Below are 19,361 nucleotides of genomic sequence, written 5' to 3' on the forward strand. Positions count from 1 at the left end.
AAAAGTACATCCTTTATTTAAAAAAAAAAACAAACAAACCTAGAGGGACTTCCCTGGTGGTCCAGTGGTTAAGATTTCATGCTTCTACTGCAGGGGGTGTGGGTTTGATCCCTGGTCGGGGAACTAAGATCCCACATGCTGTGTGCTGCTGCATGGGGGGTGGGGGGAGGATGACACACCTAGAGAATAGGTCACAATATCCAGTGGCCCCTACCTCTCTTGTATGCTGTGAAAATGTGTGCATTTCTTCTCTTTAACCTGGCCACGTCCAAAAGGAAAGGTGCTCCAATCGTTGGAGCTACTGGTGACTCTGAGACTCACCATCTTTGCCAGCTGTTGATTGGGGATCATTGTAATGTGGTGGTGTCATTTAATGATGTCCTTGCAGCTGTGTTCTTGGAACTTTCCAGTGAATTTCCCAAGGCTGCTCTACCTCCTCTCAGTGTTATCTCAGATCCCATTCCACCAGGGAAGGACACTAGGTTGTCACTATTACCAGTGTTTACCAGAGGGTGGAATGTGCAGGGACTTTTACTTTTTAACCTTACAATTCTGTAAATTTGAATTATTTACAGCAAGCATATTTTTGTAATTGGGTGAAAAAAGAACTAAGATGGAGAGAGGCCAGATAACCCAGGTTATTAAATTCGTAAGTTTGATTTTATGCACCATATTAAGTCTGCAGCTCAGGTAGTTGCAGAGGGGTGAATCGAGAACCAGGTGCCCTGCTGGATTCTTGCTGTGTCTCCAGCCCAGGCTCTGTGCCCTTTTGGCTGGGTTTCGGGGCTGGTGGTCAGGCCATCTGCCCCCTAAGTGGAGCTGTTGCAGGTCACGGGCTATTGGATAATAAATATGGACAGCCTAGCTGTGGTTCAGAATAGTAAATTCAGAATAAAATCTCAATTTAGCCCTCCTTTCCCCTCTGGCCTAAAATACAATTGATCTCTTCTTATGATAATGATGAAATAAAATATTGAAAGTCCAGCTGCTCCAGAGAACATTTACTGCTGTTGGAACTACCAGTGATGAAACATTTTTCATTGTGCTCCCCCAATTTTTGGTAATCAAGTGGGGCCTTTCTAAGTTGTTATATTCACATACTTCTAATCAAGGAAAAATTTGACTTTCCAAAAGCTAGGAATGCTGCTGCAATAAATAGTTTATTATTTAAGGAACAGCAGTGTATACAGTCCTGAGAAGCCTGAGGTCACGTTCAAAAATTAATACATCTCGGGCTTCCCAGGTGGCGCAGTGGTTTAGAGTCTGCCTGCCGATGCAAGGGACGCGGGTTCGTGCCCCAGTCCGGGAGGATCCCACATGCCGTGGAGCGGCTGGGCCCGTGAGCCATGGCCGCTGAGCCTGCGCGTCCGGAGCCTAAGCTCCACAATGGGAGAGGCCATAGCAGTGAGAGGCCCGCGTACAGCAATAAAAAAAAAATAATAATAATAATACATCTCATTATGTATTTAACAATAAATATATAAATAGAACCAGTCCATGTTTGCTCATTTTGTTAAAAGGTCAAAAGCTATAAGCAACCCTGATAAAAGATGTGAGGGTATAACCTAGTAAGTATAACCCCATTCCCTGTGTGAAAGTAAACACATTCCTTAGTATAGCTCATTTTCTCTGTTTATGACAATTGAGACTCAGCCAGCGGTGTTTTCTTCTTAATATTTGAAATATTAAGGAAAAAGTAATAGCGAATTGAACAGGAAATAGCTACACATTTTGGCCATGCTAATCATCTAAATTTAACTAACTAAATGGATTTTAGTATTTTTGTCTTTAAACCTGTGAGGATTTAGAAGCATTGGGCTGCAGCTCAGTTTCTAAAATCTTGTTTTCTTTATTTAGAAACTGTAACTCTGGCCTTTTGGGCAGCACAACTTTATTTCCATAGGATGTTGAGTTAGAGGTGTTAAGAATTACCAAGCAGTGAAGTAGCGCTTAAGCAATACATACTTAGGCCTATTTGGATTTATTTGGGGAGATTCCCAAGGATTTGTCAAAGAAATTCTAAAATTTAAATTCAGTCTTTCTGATTGACAGTGAAACTGGTGTAGTTCTTATTTAGAGATGTCTGTGGATTACAGCCTCAGGCAGTTGTGGTCATTCTGGACTTTTTTAGAATGTTATCTCTAAATTCTGTAACTCTGAGTCATTAAAAAAAAAAATCCTCTGACCTTCTCTCTGCCCTACAGTAATATTGCTATAAGATGCAGTATCTTTTATTCTTAGAGTGAGAACATGAATGAAAAGAAATAGCTAATGGTCTGGCTGAGAATAGAAATACTATACCTCTTTAAGATAATAGTTGCTATTTTCAGATGGACTTAAAAAGGGAGGAGAAGTGATGTTTCTAACCTTCATGTAGCCTTAGTCATCAGGAGATACACTCTCGAAAATATCTAGTTACTTAGCGGTTACTCCAAATAAGTTTTTGAAAACATTTTTAAAGATATTTTTAAAAACGTATTTGTAGCAACGAGTAAACTGACTCAGCGCTAGTTTTAGAGAGAGACTCTTGAAGTTCCATCGCAAAATAAACACAGCAGCTTACGAAACAAAAATAGATTTCCATAGTAAATCTTGGTCAGAACAATGGCACATTCCTGGGCCTGGATTCAACAGTGGGTATTAATTCAAAGCAGCTGGATGCTGGGATTGAGAGTAAGATAGTCCCGTCTTCCTGCGGTGGCCTTGCAGAATCTGATGTGCGACAATATTTTGCTGCTTTTAAACGTTGCTTTATCCTTTTAGTGAGTCAGAGAGAATCTGCAGAGGTACAGAGGCTTTTGCAACCTCAGGTCCAAACTTTTCCTTTCAAGAAAACTCCCAGAGAGATCATGCTTCCTTTACAAAAGGTAGACCCATTCCCTCTGGAGTCTGTTTGTTTTCTTCTACTCAGCTCACTTTCCAGGCTGGATTTTATCCATGTTCTTCCTTATCTCAGTTTCTTCCATAGTTTACTGGTCACCTAGTTACATTTCAGGAATGCATTGTGCAGGGCACTGTGAAACTATTATGAATTAATAATTATTAATAGTCTAATTAATATTAAACTATTATGAATTTATATTAATAAGAGCAATTATATAGCCAAAGCAAAAACATGATTAGAGATTCTGGGGAGTTCAGAGGTTAGAGGATGACGACCACTTCCAATCAGATGGTGCTGGGGTACCTCTGGCAGGCTCACCTCCAGTTCTCATGAGTAAAATATTCCATGGTCGTTATGATGGCTTGATTGTCAGGAAACATTAATCTGCTTATGTGGGCTGTGTGTGTGTGTGTGTGTGTGTATACACACATAAGTGCATATTTAATGATGACATTCTGATCTCTGTTTCAGAACTAAGCTATTTTAAGTTTTCACCAAATTAGAATCATTTCTGCAAAATAAATAAGGAGACTGTCCATCTTGCTACTCTCCTTAGAAAAGAGATGACGGAACCTCCCTCCCCGGGATTTTTCTGAGACTTGTTTTCTGAGGAAGCTTTGTAAATGAGAGAGAGAATTTTTTAGAAGTGGGAGGTCACCTGGGAATTTCCTTGTATGTTTTTTTTTTCCCCCATCGTCATAATAGAATGAGAAATGATAAAATTCTAGGTAATTGAAAGAGTTAAAAGGATTTTTGAGTTGGTTGCATCAGGGGAACAGATGGAGTGCACGTAGGTGGGAAGGCTACTATTCAAGTGGAGGAGGGTTACTGTGTGTTGGAAAGGCATGGATTTTGCGGGGTAGCTGGGGACTAGCTTATGTATTTGCTAGTGAACACAGTAAAGCGGAAGCCAAAGCGCATGGTCAGGAAGGGAGTTAACAGTCCGCTGACAAAGAGGAAGAATGCGGCAGCTGAACTAACTGAGGGGAGGTGAGAAGTTGGTCAATTGGTCTTGAGGTACCTAAAGGTCTTAAGAAACTAAGAAGCCTCAGGTAATAAGGAAATCAGTTTGGAAATATTAATATTGTTCCCTGCATTTGGGAAGTGTTTACGTATGAACAGAGAAGAAAATAAAGGAAGAGCTCTGAATGACCAACTCGGGCTTTCACGGATACACAGATGAGCGAAGCACATCAAGGAAGTGAAATCAGGTTAAGCCTTCAAGTCACAGAGGCAGGAAACCAACGAAGGACATGGAGGTGCGAAGAAACCGATCTGGTACCAGTGATCAGACAGAGAGTGGGACAAACGACTCCAGCCTTTCTTCTTCGTGTTGGCATTTGAACGGTTCTTTGTTTTTTCTTTTTCTTTTTTTAAGCAGTTAGGTTCAGTAAAACAAGACAAAACAACAAACAAAAGTTGCCTTGGGTATGTTGGAACAAGGCCCTTTTCCTGTTGTGTTCTTGGTTCAGTGCAGTAAGTTTGCCCAGTATACAGGCCAAGCCATCTCTTCATCTGGCAGGGGGTAGTTGTTGCCCTGCACGGACCTCAGATTGTCTTAGAGATTCATGAGATTGTATTTATCAAGGCGCCTCCAAGGTGCTGGAGGAATCTGAGGAGCTCTTACCAGCATAACAATCTCTGCTATTTGTGGAGGACTTTCGACGTTACAGACATTCTTGTTTGAACTTTCAAATCGATTCTGCAACTTGTCACTAAGAGCCCCTTTCTTGCCTGTGTGTAATTAGCCAAAAAATGAATAAGAGAGAGACAAATGTATGAATTCTATTATTATTTAGGAGAAAAGCAATTCAGTAAAACACAAAATAGCACGCGCGCGCGCACACACACACACACACACACACACACATAAAAAGCACAAAGAGAGCACCGTACTTACTGCTTCTTTAAAGTATATTCTGATAATAAACAGAGTGGAGAGTTTTAGAAAGGTCCCTTTAGATCAGTGGATCATGTACCTTTTAAAAAATATTTATTTATTTATTTTTAGCTGCTTTGGGTCTTCACTGCTGTGCACAGGCTTTCTCTAGTTGCGGCGAGCGGGGGCTACTCTTCGTTGCGGTGCGCGGGCTTCTCTTGTTGCAGAGCACGGGCTCTAGGCGCGCGGGCTTCAGTAGTTGTGGCTCATGGGCTTAGTTGCTCCGCGATATGTGGGATCTTCCTGGACCAGGGATCACACTCGTGTCCCCTGCATTGGCAGGTGGATTCTCAACCACTGCACCACCAGGGAAGCCCCCGATATGCCTTTTTAATTCATGAACTCCGTTGAGAATTGGATTAAAAAATTTATAGATCGCCTGTCCCCTCCTCAGGATATAAAAAATATGATCAGCGGTTCCCATAAGGGAACCTAAATCTAGGTAACATAAATGTGCGAATTGGGCCAAGTGCAGACAATAAAGAATGTTGGCATATGTGTCAAACTAGAAAGTAATGGCAAGTTAAGACAATAGAGAATGTTGATGTTTGTGAAAAATTAGGGTGTACACCCTTGCCTAAAGTAAATTCAAATTCTAAATAATTTCTTTCTCCTTTTTCTTTTTTTTTAAAATTGAATTGCAGTTGATTTATAATATTATGTTAGTTTCAGGTGTACAGCATAGTGATTCAGTATTTTTGCAGACTATACTCCACTATAGGTTATTACAAGATAATGGCCATAATTCCCTGTGCTACACAGTATATCCTTGTTGCTTATCTATTATAAATATAGTAGCTTGTATCGTTAATCCCATACCCCTGATTTGTCCCTTTCCCCTTTGGTAACCACAAGTTTGTTTTCCAGCTGTGAGTCTGATATTCATTTGTACTATTTTTTTTAGATTCCACGTGTAAGTGATCTCATACAGTATTTGTCTTTCTCCGTCTGACTTATTTCACTAAGCATAATATTTTCTAGGGTCATCCATGTTGCCACAAATGTCAGTATTTCATTCTTTTTTATATCTTAGTAATATTCCATTGTGTGTGTATATATGTGTGTGTGTGTGTGTGTGCATGTGTGTGTGTATGTCACATCTTCCTAATCCAGTCATCTGTTGATAGACACCTGGGTTGTTTCCATGTCTTGGCTATTGTAAATAGTGCTGCTATGAACATTGGGGTGCATGTATCTTTTCGAATTAATGTTTTCATTTTTTTTCTGGATATATACCCAAGAGTGGAATTGCTGGATCATATGGTAGTTTTATTTTTAGTTTTTTGAGGAACCTCTATATTGTTTTCCGTAGGGGCTGCACCAATAGTGTACAAGGGTTCACTTTTCTCTACATCCTAACCAACATTTGTTATTTGTAGACTTTTTCCTGATAGCCATTTTGACAGATGCGAGGTGATATTTCACTGTTGTTCTGACTTGCATTTCTGTAATAATTAGTGATGTCGAGCATCTTTTGATGTGCCTGTTGGCCATCTATGTGTCTTCTTTGGAGTAATGTTTTTTCAGGTCTTCTGCCCATTTTTGGATTGGATTGTTTAAACTTTTTTTTTTTAAAACAGCACCTGCTAAATACAACAAATGGGAGGTAAATTTGATCCCCCAGTTCCTCCAGTTTGCAATCCTAGGCTTTTACTTATTATGTGTAAACATGGGGGTATTCTCATTTTTTGCCCTAAGGCACGACAACAAGCTCAAATGCGTCACCAAATGGCAGAGGACAGCAAAGCAGATTACTCATCAATTCTTCAGAAATTCAACCACGAGCAGCATGAATATTACCATACTCACATTCCCAATATCTTTCAGGTAAGGAGTTCAGATCGCTCAGATTTGCTTTGCTTAGAAAAACGTAGCCTTGGAATCATGATTTCTGGGCTTATATTCTAAGTATTTATATAATTCTAAGTTTCCTCTAATTCAAGTCATTTTTTAAAACATTCAGATCAAGCACTGACTGACATTAAGATGAAATATAACATGAATCTCAAGATTAATCGGTAGCCTTTGCAAACTTCCTTGGCTTGCCCCTGCAGCCATTCTTGGTCAGTCTTAGAACTGTGATTCTCAGATGAACACTCTTTTTGCTAAAAGGACCATTCTGGTTACAAAAATTCCAACTTAACCTTTAGGAATCTAAGCAGCATTGAGACAGGTGTAGGATTTGAATAGATGACAGTTCTTTCCTTTGGATTGTTTTTCTTTTGGCTACTTTAGGTTGTCAAAAATCGTATGAGAAAAGATACATACATCCCACTCTGGGAATTTTTTACAAATTAAAGTCCAACTGTAGAAAAAATAATAAATATTTGTGTCACAGTGTCTACATGGCAGACAAGAACCTCCAGCTTGTAGAAGGCAGGTATACTAGTTAATGTAAGTCTGTGTTGGGTCAAGGCAGTTAACCAAATACCATACTTTTGGTAAAGGACAAAGCAGTGCCTCAAAGATGGAGGAGATGTTTAAAATCTAATACCAAATGGTGTTAATAGTAAAACTACTTGAGTTTCGGGTTCTTACTGAAATTGGAATGGAATTGGGTAAAGTGTACATTTAGGCAGCCCAGCAATTCATAAAATAGGCGTCCAGCTGGCTAAGGTAGAGGCACAAGAAGTTTACGGTTGCTGTAACTCTAACCTTTTTATAGGCCTATTTCCCGCCTAGAGAATTTTTTAGAGGTAACAGTGCTGCCAAAAAACAACTTCCTTAAGTAACAGTGGACCAAATTGGGGCTTCCTTGGTGGCGTAGTGGTTAAGAATCTGCCTGCCAATGCAGGGGACACGGGTTCAAGCCCTGCTCTGGGAAGATCCCACATGTCGCAGAGCAACTAAGCCCAAGTGCCACAACTACTGAGCCTGCACTCTAGAGCCCACGAGCCACAACTACTGAGCCCGTGCACCTACAGCCTATGCTCCGCAAGCAGAGAAGCCACTGCAATGAGAAGCCCGTGCATCACAACGAAGAGTAGCCCCCACTCGCCACAACTAGAGAAAGCCCGCGCGCAGCAACAAGGACCCAACGCAGCCAAAATTTAATTAATTAATTAATTTTTTAAAAACCCAGAAAACAGTGGACCAAATTAATTTTATGCAAATTCTAATGTTTCAGAAAATACAAGAGATGGAGGAGAGGAGGATAGTGAGAATTGGAGAATCAGTGAAGACGTATGCAGAGCTGGATCGGCAGGTGATTCCAATCATCGGGAAGTGCTTGGATGGAATAGTAAAGGCAGCCGAGTCAATTGATCCGAAAAATGTAAGTACTGTAGTTTGGACTTAATTTATAACTAAGAGTTTGCGGTCCCATTATTTCCCTGCCCCTTTCCACAGTGACCATATTTAATCACCTGAAAGTAGTTGCTTTCAGTGGTCACAAATACTTTTCAACAGTAGCAGCACCACTTTAGAGTTTTTTAATTCAGCCTTCTGTGTTTTGGATTAGTATAGTCACTGGCACACTTAGGACTGAACAGCTGAATCTGCTAGTATAGGTTTAGGTTCATATGACAATGGCAATAGTGTCTTAAGGTGGTTTGTTTTTCCTTCCATGTAAAAATGTCTAGAGGTAAGAGTCCAACCATGGTATGGGCAGATGGTCTGCAACTTCTCAGCGACCCAGGCTTCTCCTAGTTCACAGCTCTTGATGATATGACTTTCAAACTCAATATGGCTTCTGTAGCTCCAACCATCACATCCAAATTCCAGAAAATGTTATATAGAGAAGGGCCCATGCCATCTCTTTAAAGAGGCTTCCTAAAATTGCTCCCTGTACTTCTGCCTACATCTCAAGAGATCTCAGAGGTCAAAACTTAGGGGCCACCTCCTGCTGTACAGAAGACTGGGGAGTGAAGCCTTTTTGCTGGGTGGCCATGTGCCTGACTTAAAATCAGGGTTCTTGTTACTAAGAAGGAAGGGTGATTGGCTATTGCAAGACAATCGACGCCTATGGCACACCTACAAAATCGGTGTCAACTGAAATAGCTACGGCAAATTAAAATGTGGGCTCACTGTAGGAAGTTGAGATTTTTCCAAATTGTCTTCTCTAGTAGTTTTTTTTTCTTTAAGATTTATTTAGTTATTTATTTTGTATTTATTTTTGGCTGCATTGGGTCTTTGTTGCTGCACGTGGGCTTTCTCTAGTTGCGGCAAGCGGGGGCTACTCTTTATTGCAGTGCGTGGGCTTCTCATCATGGCGGCTTTTCTTGTTGCAGAACACGGGCTCTAGGCACGTGGGCTCAGTAGTTGTGGCTCGCAGGCTCTAGAGCGCAGGCTCTAGAGTGCAGGCTCAGTAGTTGTGGTGCACGGGCTTAGTTGTTTCACGGCATGTGGGATCTTCCCGGACCAAGGCTCGAACCCATGTCCCCTGCCTTGGCAGGCAGATTCTTAGCCACTGCACCACAAGGGAAGTCCCATCTAGTAGATTTTTTAAATCAGATGATCATTGAGTTAGAAAGTTATTACAAAACATATGTGCTTTTGTAACAGTTTAACTATACATCTATCTATCTATCTTTGGCACGATAGTTGCCATTTCCTTACACATTGGTCTTCACCACCTGACCCCAAGAAGATTCTGAACTCAAAGTTCCTAGCAGGGTGCACACCACAGAGTAGGCAATCAGTTCACTGATTTATTCAGCAAACATTTATTGCACCATTATCACCGGACACCAGCTACGTCCTAGGGACACAGTGGAGGAAAAACAGAAGGGAGCTTACATTCTAGTAGAGGAGAGACTGTGAACAAATATATACATAACGAAAAATTATTCAATAAATTCATATCTTTGAACCACAATTAACCAAAGAAATCAGAGAGATTATCTACTCTTTGCTTTGACTTTGTGTATGCCAAATTGCTTTAAGACCTTCTGATGAGAACCAGTTTTTGTACTACTGTATTTTTCAAGGGAATCGCATAATAAATGGCCCAATTTTTCTGCTTTTAGCAAAGTCATTCTTAATTAATATTTGTTTCTGTAGATGGAGAAAAATGGTTATTATTAAAAGTATCTTCAAATCTCAGCTAGACATGTAGCTTTACAAATTATTCTTTCTAATGATAAAAATATTACTAGAAAATCTATTATTAATCAATATAACTTATTTAGAATATCACCTGTATGAGGTCATCATAGTTCATTGTGTATAAGGTATTTGCATGCATTTGAACGTATTTGTGTGTGATGGGTGTAATTTCAGGATTCACAGCTGGCCATAGAAGCTTATAAGTCCGGTTTTGAGCCGCCTGGAGACATTGAATTTGAGGATTACACTCAGCCGATGAAGCGCACTGTGTCAGATAACAGCCTTTCGAATTCCAGAGGAGAAGGCAAATCAGAGCTCAAATTTGGTGGCAAATCCAAAGGAAAGTTATGGCCGTTCATCAAAAAAAATAAGGTACTGATGGCTGGACCCAGTGTGAAATGAGTGTTACAAAGTGTGGAGACGTTCACTTTATCTTTTAGTCTTAAAGGAACAAAGATTTTAAGCTTGTTTCAGAATGCAAAAAAAAAAGCTAGTGTGCTATTTTATTTTAAGACAGTATCTCTCTTTGGTGATGGTACCTTGGCCATGGCCATGTGTCTTATTTCAGACGCGTTATCACCTGCTCCGTGTCACCCACACTAACAGATTACTGACCTCTGGCTTTTGCATCATGCCTTTCACTCCTAAGTCTCCTAGATTGCTGGTTACCTGGGCTGGGAGAAGGGAAATTGTACAACATTTCTATAACCATGTATCAGCATATCTAACTGAAATTGTTTCCATGGGTTAATAACTTGGTTTCCAACTCATGTTAACATATGTATCCATGAACATTTTTCATTTTCTTTTTATAGTGTGATACGTAAGTGCATGACAGCATTAACATAGGCATAAAGTATGATCAAGGCGACGTGACTCCTGTAACCTTAGAATAATTTAATATTTCAAGACTGTCTTTGCTGTTTTCACAATCTTAGCATTTAAGGACTTTCATTTTCTCCCATCAAGCTGTGTTAGTTTAGGTGGTTTAGAAATATTTACCCTTCTGGCTTACACTGGTTTAGAGTAACTAATTAGAACGGTAGTTTGCATGTGAAAGTCTGCATGAGCTTCTTGTCAGACATTTCTTGCTATTCTTCTGTTGCTTTACTTACTAAAACTCCCACTTTCATCATATTCCCATTTAACATATCCTTACACATTTTCTTTTGGACCATGGCCTAAATATTTAATTGTTTGTGTTTGACTTGCTTTGGGTTTTCAAATATTATTTGATGCTTATTTTTGTTTTGTGTCTTATCTTCTTGTTTCTGATTTTTTACTCTGTCACTGCTCCGTCTCTTACACGTAGCTTATGTCCCTTTTAACATCCCCCCATCAGCCTCCCCCACCTCCCCCTGCCTCTGCCTCACCCTCTGCTGTTCCCAACGGCCCCCAGTCTCCCAAGCAGCAAAAGGAACCCCTCTCCCATCGCTTCAACGAGTTCATGACCTCCAAACCCAAAATCCACTGCTTCAGGAGTCTAAAGCGTGGGGTAAGTTCTGCTCTGGAATCCTGTCTCTCTTGTGCGCTTTGGTTGCATGTTTTGTTCTGCATAACTTATTTTGTTTGTGAATGACTCCATTGTGTTTTCCCATAACGTAAGTAAAACAATAAGAACCTATGATTCATTATAGCCGGAAAGAAGAAGCGCCAGAGAGAGGAAAGAAGGAAGGAAGCAGGATGGGTGGGGGAGGGGTGGGGAGCCAGCCACCCCAGAGTTCTTTTTGTCTGTAGCACAGTTTGGATGGATCTTTCTCCGTTTCCCTTTTGAAACATCTAAGCCATTAATATTTTACCTTGATTTTACCAAAAAAGGAAACTTAGATTTCGTTTCTAAAGCTAGCAACATTTGAGGCGTTGGAAATCACTGTATAGTCAGAAAATATTTGCTTAATAATTACTGAAACAATGTGTAGTGAGGGTCCTTTTCTCTGAGCTATGCCTCAGGGTTTGAGGCGAAATGGTCTGGGTTACAGCAGTTTCTTTAGCTATTTTGGTGATGTACAAGGTGTTGATTAAATATCTGATAGCAGACTGACTGCAAAAAGGCCTAATGCAGTATTTATCTTAAAGGGGGAAGTACTAGCCTCTCACATTTACTGAGTGCTTGTCGTTTGCCAGACTCTGTTCTATGCCCTCATTTACTTTTTTCAACCACCCTATGAACCTAGGTACTAAGAGTTCTTTATTTTACTGATAAGAAAATTGGTGCATACAAAGATGAAGTTAGGGAGATACAGAGCCAGGATTTAAAGCCAGGGAGCCTGCTTATGATCTGAGATTCTATGAGTCCATACTCAGGGAGAATCTCTTATATCATGATTGACTCATAAGTGGTTGTTATTTAGACTCAGGTTTGCCATCCTAAGAAAGCATGTGCTTAAGTCACAGGGTTTTATGGAATTGATCAGCAATCCAAAGTAGATACCAGTTCGGTTTTTTAGAAAAAGATTGGAACAAGGTCATTCCTAGCCTCCTGAATAAACCTAAATGGTCAGTCTAGTCTAAGCCATCCCCAGATATTCTTTATAATGAATAATGAGTAAACAAACATTAAGTGCATTAACATATCCAGTAAGGTTTTCTTTTGTCCTGTCCTGTGGGAGCTGAAATATAGTTGTAGTGGGATGTGTTCTTGTACAAATATAATTTTTACTTTTCCCTTCCTCTGTGTAAAAAAGTTGTAAATAGAGTAGATAGCTACATTGTTACCTTTTAAAATAAGGGACAAAAACCTCATTTCTTTATATGCAGAGTTCCTTTAATAATGGAATCTCAAAGTTTTATGCAAAGAATGCAGTTGGTGGAATTATCCTGTTTTAAGGTTACCCAGCATATCCAGGTTAAGAATTCGAATTTAATTTCCTAAAGATTTCAAGAGAGGCCTTGTTGGAAGGCAGAATATAGCTTCAAAAGTGGATCATGAATGGTATTGAGTTCTATAATTAGGTCTCCATTATGCTGGCTTTTAGATTTCTCCATCCATCTCTGCTCCTTGTTCATCGAAGAATTTTCAACATATGACTATGTGTCGCTATACTAGACTATAGACTATAAAATTTTACATTAACTGTAAATCAGTTACCCCATCTCTGCTGCTTCCAAAACCTTCACACAGCACTCATTTATTATATTTATAAAAATATCTCTGCATTGTCTTTTGGAATCTCATAATGAAGGATGTTGAGTATTCGTGATCGTTTACCATTTGTGTATGTATCTATTCCACTCTTCTCTCAACATCACAGTCTGTTGGTTGCAAATGGTTTCTGAATCATGTTTCATGGTGTTCTCTAAATGTTTAGGAAGAGACCAAGAACGTCAGTAATCAATAAGTGTAAGAAAAGATGGCTAGGAAAAAATTAACACTTGAAAACAAAAACAGTGAACTGAGAAACAGGTTATTCTGATTAATTAAGGGAACCCTATCCCATTTAAAAAAAATAATTAGCAAAAATAAATTTTATTTCTAACACCTCAAATCTGTGCTCAGCAAACTTCTATTTTTTTTAAAAAATTTCCTAAACGGTGAGTGTGTTTTCAAGAATAAACACACACACACACACACACACACACACACTAGAAGCATCAGTAAATAAATAGAAACATATTTTTGCTTCCCTCATTTTTCATTGATCTGTTTTTAGGATCAGATTTGATGTACTTTTCTTCAGGAAGTAGCAGTGCAGAAAAAAAAAAAAGGAAAGGAAATACATCATCGAAGTAAATCAGGAAGTTTAAAAAAATCTGGTTTGGGGAAATAAATTTGATTTTAAAGCAATTTCAAAACTGAAGGTACAGGATCCGTGACTCAAATGCTGCAGTCCTTGCTATCTCATTTATTCTACTTTTTAACTTTAAAACTGTTGCACCAAAGATAGGAAAAGGATTCTAGGAGAATAACATCTGTTTCAGATCCAGATTTTAATCATTTGTTTCTATTATCAGAATGCTTAAATCCTATGCAAACGTTTCTTCGCATAAATAATTTCGTTTCTGAAGAGCTAAGTAGGATAAATCTTTTTTGTTGTAAATCATTCACATTTGTAAGCAAATGTCTCATTGAACATCTTTAAAGATTGGCATGCCACCATTATTAACCGTTATTTCACCTTTACTGAAGTCAAAGAAAAATGAAGCTAGATTGTGTGTTCTCAATTTGCAGTCTACAAAGTAACTTTATTGTCTTAACATTTCTTTTTCTGGTGTGAGCAAGGGGCTTCTAAATCTACAATATGGACATATTTTCCCCACGTTTTAGAGTTAATTGTACGGAAAAATACCATCATCGTTGATCAAAAGATTTTGAAAATCCCTACCAATTGTTTGTCAGATGTAACTATCTTCTGGTTACTTTCATTTTATTTATTTTACCTTGTTCTCTTGCTGATTATTGGCAGACTCAGTCTCTCTGTTTTCACAAAGAACTCATGAAGAGGACGATAGGGAAACCCACGTATGCTTTTGAAGCTAGGGATTATGTTGTAAGTTAACCTGTGACGACTAGGTCATACGGTCACGGCACAGGCACTAACCCCTGTGACAGCACCAAGACTGGGGACCCAGATGCTCTCTGACCCGGACACTGGGAAAAGCCTCACTGTATCGATCCAACCACACAGGCTTCTTCTTCCGGAAAAGTTACGTGGAAAAAGGAACCAAACTATCAAACTTCCTAAAAATGTCAGTGAGCTGATCTTGTGTTTTTCCCCTTTTCATTGATTGGGATTGCCGTCTGAGCTGTTGTCACTGGGTATGATTTTACGGCAGAATTTCACCCCTAAAAGGCAGCTGGTCACGGGAGAATGACACTCTCGCAGACGGCAGCGTGTAGCACGCTTACCCACACCCACGTCTGAAACAGATGGATCCGTGGACCCGTAAGGGACAACCAAAAAAATCAGCGAAGCCTGAGCAAGGTCATAGAGCAGTGAAATGACTTTCCGTGGGCCTTAAACCAGATACTTATATATTCGTGTTCACTGTCCCCTTTCTTTGTACTTGAGGTTAGTACCTGTGACGGCCCAATAACACATGGATCCGCCAGCTCTGTGTCCCCTCATGTGTTATTGACACTCGTGGCTCCCCAGGCTCCGTAATTGTTGCCTGGAAAACTGACAGCTTTTTAGTTCTTCAGGTGTCTTGCAATGCACTTAATGCAACCTTTAAAAGTATTCTCTCGGCAGATGATTCAGTTTCTAATTTGAAATGATCTAACTGGCTGGCTTACAGCTTAAGACCAAACACCAGTTTATAATTGTTAAAAAGGATACCATATACTATGATGGCACTTCTTGTAGATTATCCATCACTGTTCACTTCAGAAAAGTGAATTTGTCTGAGAATTCGATATTGCCTATCTCTATTGGGATTTGTTCTCAATCCTAATGACTTGCTTTTATTATGAAGTGGTTATATTCCTATGCTTAGTTTTGATGTTAGAATTCTGTTTTTGGAATGCTTAAGAAAGAATATATTACTTTAAGCAATGGAAGTAGCAAATAGAAAGCAGATAGAGTGCCGAGTTCAAATTAGCGACATTTACACAGTAACGTCTGAGAAACATTTGTATATGGTCGTATGCTTCGCAGGGAAGATATTTGCAAAGTTTTCTGCTGTGCACCATTAAGTGTTGTCTGTAAAGAACTCAAATTGTGATGAACAGATCTGTGCTAAAGTTTACAGGAGGGGCTCAAGGCATTCATGTAGGTTGCCTACGTGAGAGCGGTCATGAATATGACTGTACCTGTTTCCCCCGGAGTTCTGTCTTGCTACTTCTTTCCCTAAAAGTCCTTTTCCCCATAGGGACAATTTCTTTAAAAGCTTAATGCTTGTCCACAAAGAAGTATCAACTTTGAGTTAATCTGAAGAATAAGATTTTAAAAATCTAGTTAAGGAATTTTTAACTCCCCTCCCAATTTAAAATCAAAGGACACTTTCTTTGGTACTTTGTCTCTGACATATTTTTGGATCCTACTACCAATTGCCTAAACTTTAGGGTTGATAACAGCTAAGTAAGTGTGCACCGAGCTCTCAAAATACTGCTCTATAGCCAAAAAGCATGTTTCACCTGTTTCTGAAGAACCAATGTTTCTTTTCCTAATTTTGAGATGCCTTTTAATCTGGCTTTGGATCCAGTAATTCGTACAGTTTTGCCAGTCTCCGGGCCTAGCAGAATTGCAGCTGCTGTGTCCTGATAATTAACAGGAAATCCATAGCAAGGAGCAAGTACACGTCAGTAGGTGAGACAGTTGGCTATCTATTTCCTAAAGGTAACTTGTAAGAGCAGCAGCTTCTGTTAACTCCCCAGATGCTCTATAGAACCCCTGTGGGTAGGGCTCTGAGTTCGATAGAAAGCCCCAGAAGACACCTTCTGCAGAGCAAAAGGTGCATGCAGTCCACAGGTGGGAGAGAGCGTCATTCTTCCACCTCCAGCCAGGCACTGAAAGGCTCCCTGGAGGTTGGTTCTTAGAGCATCTTCCAGTCCTTTGTTCCCATTTACCAGTTTGAGACTTTGCCTTAATACCTTTAGGAAATGCCACTGTTCGTATTTATTAGATCTCCTTAAGATAAAAATATTACTGGGATGTTGTGGAACTAATTGCTTTCCCAGCGCTTTTAGTCTGTGTGAAACTTTCCATGGGAAATTTGGTGAACAAAAGGCTATGTGATTATTTCCATCTTTTATAATCATGCTATTTCACCGACTGCAAACTTATATTGGTTTATACTCAGGCTGATGTGACCAATCCAATGTAAATGGAAACTCTCCTTTTCTATCTTTATACTTTGCTGTGGCAACGTGGCAGCTAAAGAAAGGTTTTGGTCGATCAACCCCTCTTGGGAACTTTGGCACAGAACCGCTACAAATCATTTTCACAAAGCGCTAGGTGAATTGATGTGTTATGTTAATTCAGTGTAATGGACCAAGTTCCTCTTCTTCTCATGTGTTGTTGTTTCTCTCTCTCTCTCTCTCTCTCTCTCTCTCTCGCTCTCTTTTTTTTTCCCTGTTACCCCTTCAATTTTTACACGAAGCTTTCTCTCAAGCTGGTAAGCACAATTCCTCCATGCATGTCCTGAATCTAATCAGGTTTTTTGGTGTATGTTTTGTGGGTGCTGTGCCATTGTACAACAAATCTTCAGAGTCAACTGTTGATTTGTGTTTCTCTTGTGTGTGCTTTTGTTGGTGTTTCTTTATTAGACCTCTGGAATACAAAGGTCCAGAGTCTAACAGAGGTGACTGTAATCTTTTCAAGTTGCTAAGAAAATTAACGCTTAACTCATGATTTGGTTTTCTTTACCACTGGAGTCTTAAGAGGATGACAGGTGTTGATAAACTTTATTTAAATATGAACATAAACATGAATATTAGATATGAGGGAGTTTATGTATTGGATCATTCGGAATAAAAGCAAATATAATCGTTGAAAATTGCTCCTCCCCGGGAGCCACAGAAGCAGATGACAAATGCTGGGGACCTGAGGGAGACATGCAGGAATGATGCCAGGCTCCAACTCAGGTCTCAGGCACCTTCGAGAATTGGAGGTCACGAAATCTTTAAGTTGCTACATGAATACATTGGTGCCTTGTGCATAGCTGATTTAAGAAATCAAAGACGATTTTATGGACAATGAAAAGAGCCTCCTAAGCCTTTCTAAAACGATTTCTTTAGTGTTCGGTGTTGTTTCTACTTTTAATTCCATAGCCCTAGTAAATAGTCAAACTAATCATTAAATCTATTAAAAGAAACTCTTAACCACATAACCCATTACTGTACTTCAAATATGTGTAAGTTACGTAATAGTCTCCAACACCACAGCTGAGAATATCCTAAAATTACGGACAGTGATGAACTGTGACACTTCAACCAGGGATAAGACCAGCATTTTATGCGCTGCTGTTGAGAAAGTATGACAATATTTTATGGTTATCCTTATACATACTTTTATATGTGTTTCAGTACATACATAAACATATATATACATAATTTTTCGACCTGACTCAGTATTTGGCGACTGTTCCAGCCCTCAGGAAAAGGAATATTTTATTAAATTCAACATTTCTTAGACGGCAAAATAAAATCCCGAGAAGAGTTCTACAAGAAGGAAAGATCTTAAGTGAACATCAGTCATTAGCAGCAGTATGAATTTGGGAGAAATTGGATCCATTAACTGGGAGCCTCTCAGATGCCAGTGTTTCTTTTTTGCCCTTTATTTGTTCTTTTGCTCACGTGCTAGCAGCTAAAGATAACATTATCGGGCAGTCTTTCTGTTTGAGATAAATCATTTTACCAACCTTGTATTGAACTGCTGCTCGATGCCCTTACTTTGAAGCTAATAGAGAAGTTACACACAGATGGCTCGGGTGTAAAAATAATAAAACTCAAGAAGCAGCTCGTGCCATCGCCCAGGAGCAAGTGTTTGATTCCAGTAGCGTGTAAAACGAGATCCTCTTAGAGCCACAGCCATTGAAAATATACGTATTTTGGCCCCTTTTCCAAACCCTGGTACTGCCAGTATCCTAGGGGCCCCTCCAAAGAGTTCAGAAAATCTATTCTGCCTCGAAGGTAGAAATAAAAATTCCTTTGTGGCAAAATGAATCATAGGTGAGAGTACTGTTCGAAAGAATTCAAGCTTCAAAAGGTGAATAGGACAAAATGAACCTTTGAAGGTACTTTCCAGAAACCTTGAGTTTCTTTGGATCTAGAAGAAGCTGTTGACCTGAATCTCCAATGGTAACATGAAGTTTGTTTGAGGCATAGTTACTGGGATGAGTTTTTGAATAACAACACAGAAATATAGAATATCTATTGAAAGGGACCTAACTGGTCAGTTAGACTAACTCCTGATCAAGTGAAGGGGATCATTTATTATTTAATTGCTTTCGTTTTTGTAGATAATCAGGGTTGCGTTTGTTGTTGTTGTTTGGGCCATCTATTTATAAGTCATAAGTTAGAGTGTTGTATACTACAGTTTTTTTTGCACCTGTTTATCCAGTGCAAACCTTATACCTGTTCACAGTCTAGACCTATGTTGTACAATGTGGTATCCACTCACCACAGGTAACTTAATTAAATTTAACTTAATTTAAATGAAAAGTAACTAAAGTTTTAAAATTCAGTTCCACAGTTGTACTGGGCACACTTCAAGGGCTCAACAGCCATATGTGGCTACTATATTGGACGGTGCAGATGTGAGAACATTTCCATCACTGAGAAAGTTCTTTTGGGTCTCATAGCACATAGCGAGGCTCAATAAATATGTATGAATGAACACTGACTGCTTACTAGGTTTGCTGACCTCTGCAGCAGTGTATCTCACGCTGTGTTTTGTCGCATTCTAGCATTAAAACAAAAATGAAAACAAAACCAAAATCTCTGTTCTAGAAAACATGCTGATCTGTTTTAAGTCAATTCAGCATGAGAACAAAGTACTGAGCTTTCAGGCTCAGTGATTGAGTTGAGAAAATTAAATTAAATAACTTAATTAA

General features: G+C 39.3%; 1 protein-coding gene across 8 annotated transcripts in view; it reads left to right on the plus strand.

Moving 5' to 3' along the window:
* Nucleotides 1-19,361, plus strand: part of FNBP1 (formin binding protein 1) — a 141,232-nt gene that overhangs the window by 101,143 nt on the left and 20,728 nt on the right. For 4 of the 8 annotated variants that reach the window (XM_032634745.1, XM_032634747.1, XM_032634746.1 and 1 more), the window contains exons 7-10: nucleotides 6,522-6,650; nucleotides 7,951-8,097; nucleotides 10,044-10,241; nucleotides 11,182-11,364. In XM_032634745.1, the coding sequence (XP_032490636.1) occupies nucleotides 6,522-6,650; nucleotides 7,951-8,097; nucleotides 10,044-10,241; nucleotides 11,182-11,364 (657 nt within the window). The remainder of the gene's footprint in view (nucleotides 1-6,521; nucleotides 6,651-7,950; nucleotides 8,098-10,043; nucleotides 10,242-11,181; nucleotides 11,365-19,361) is intronic. The other 4 variants (XM_032634750.1, XM_032634749.1, XM_032634753.1 and 1 more) reach the window with 3 other exon arrangements.

The sequence above is a fragment of the Phocoena sinus genome, chromosome 6 (assembly GCF_008692025.1).
Source record: "Phocoena sinus isolate mPhoSin1 chromosome 6, mPhoSin1.pri, whole genome shotgun sequence".
Classification (NCBI taxonomy): Eukaryota; Metazoa; Chordata; class Mammalia; order Artiodactyla; family Phocoenidae; genus Phocoena; species Phocoena sinus.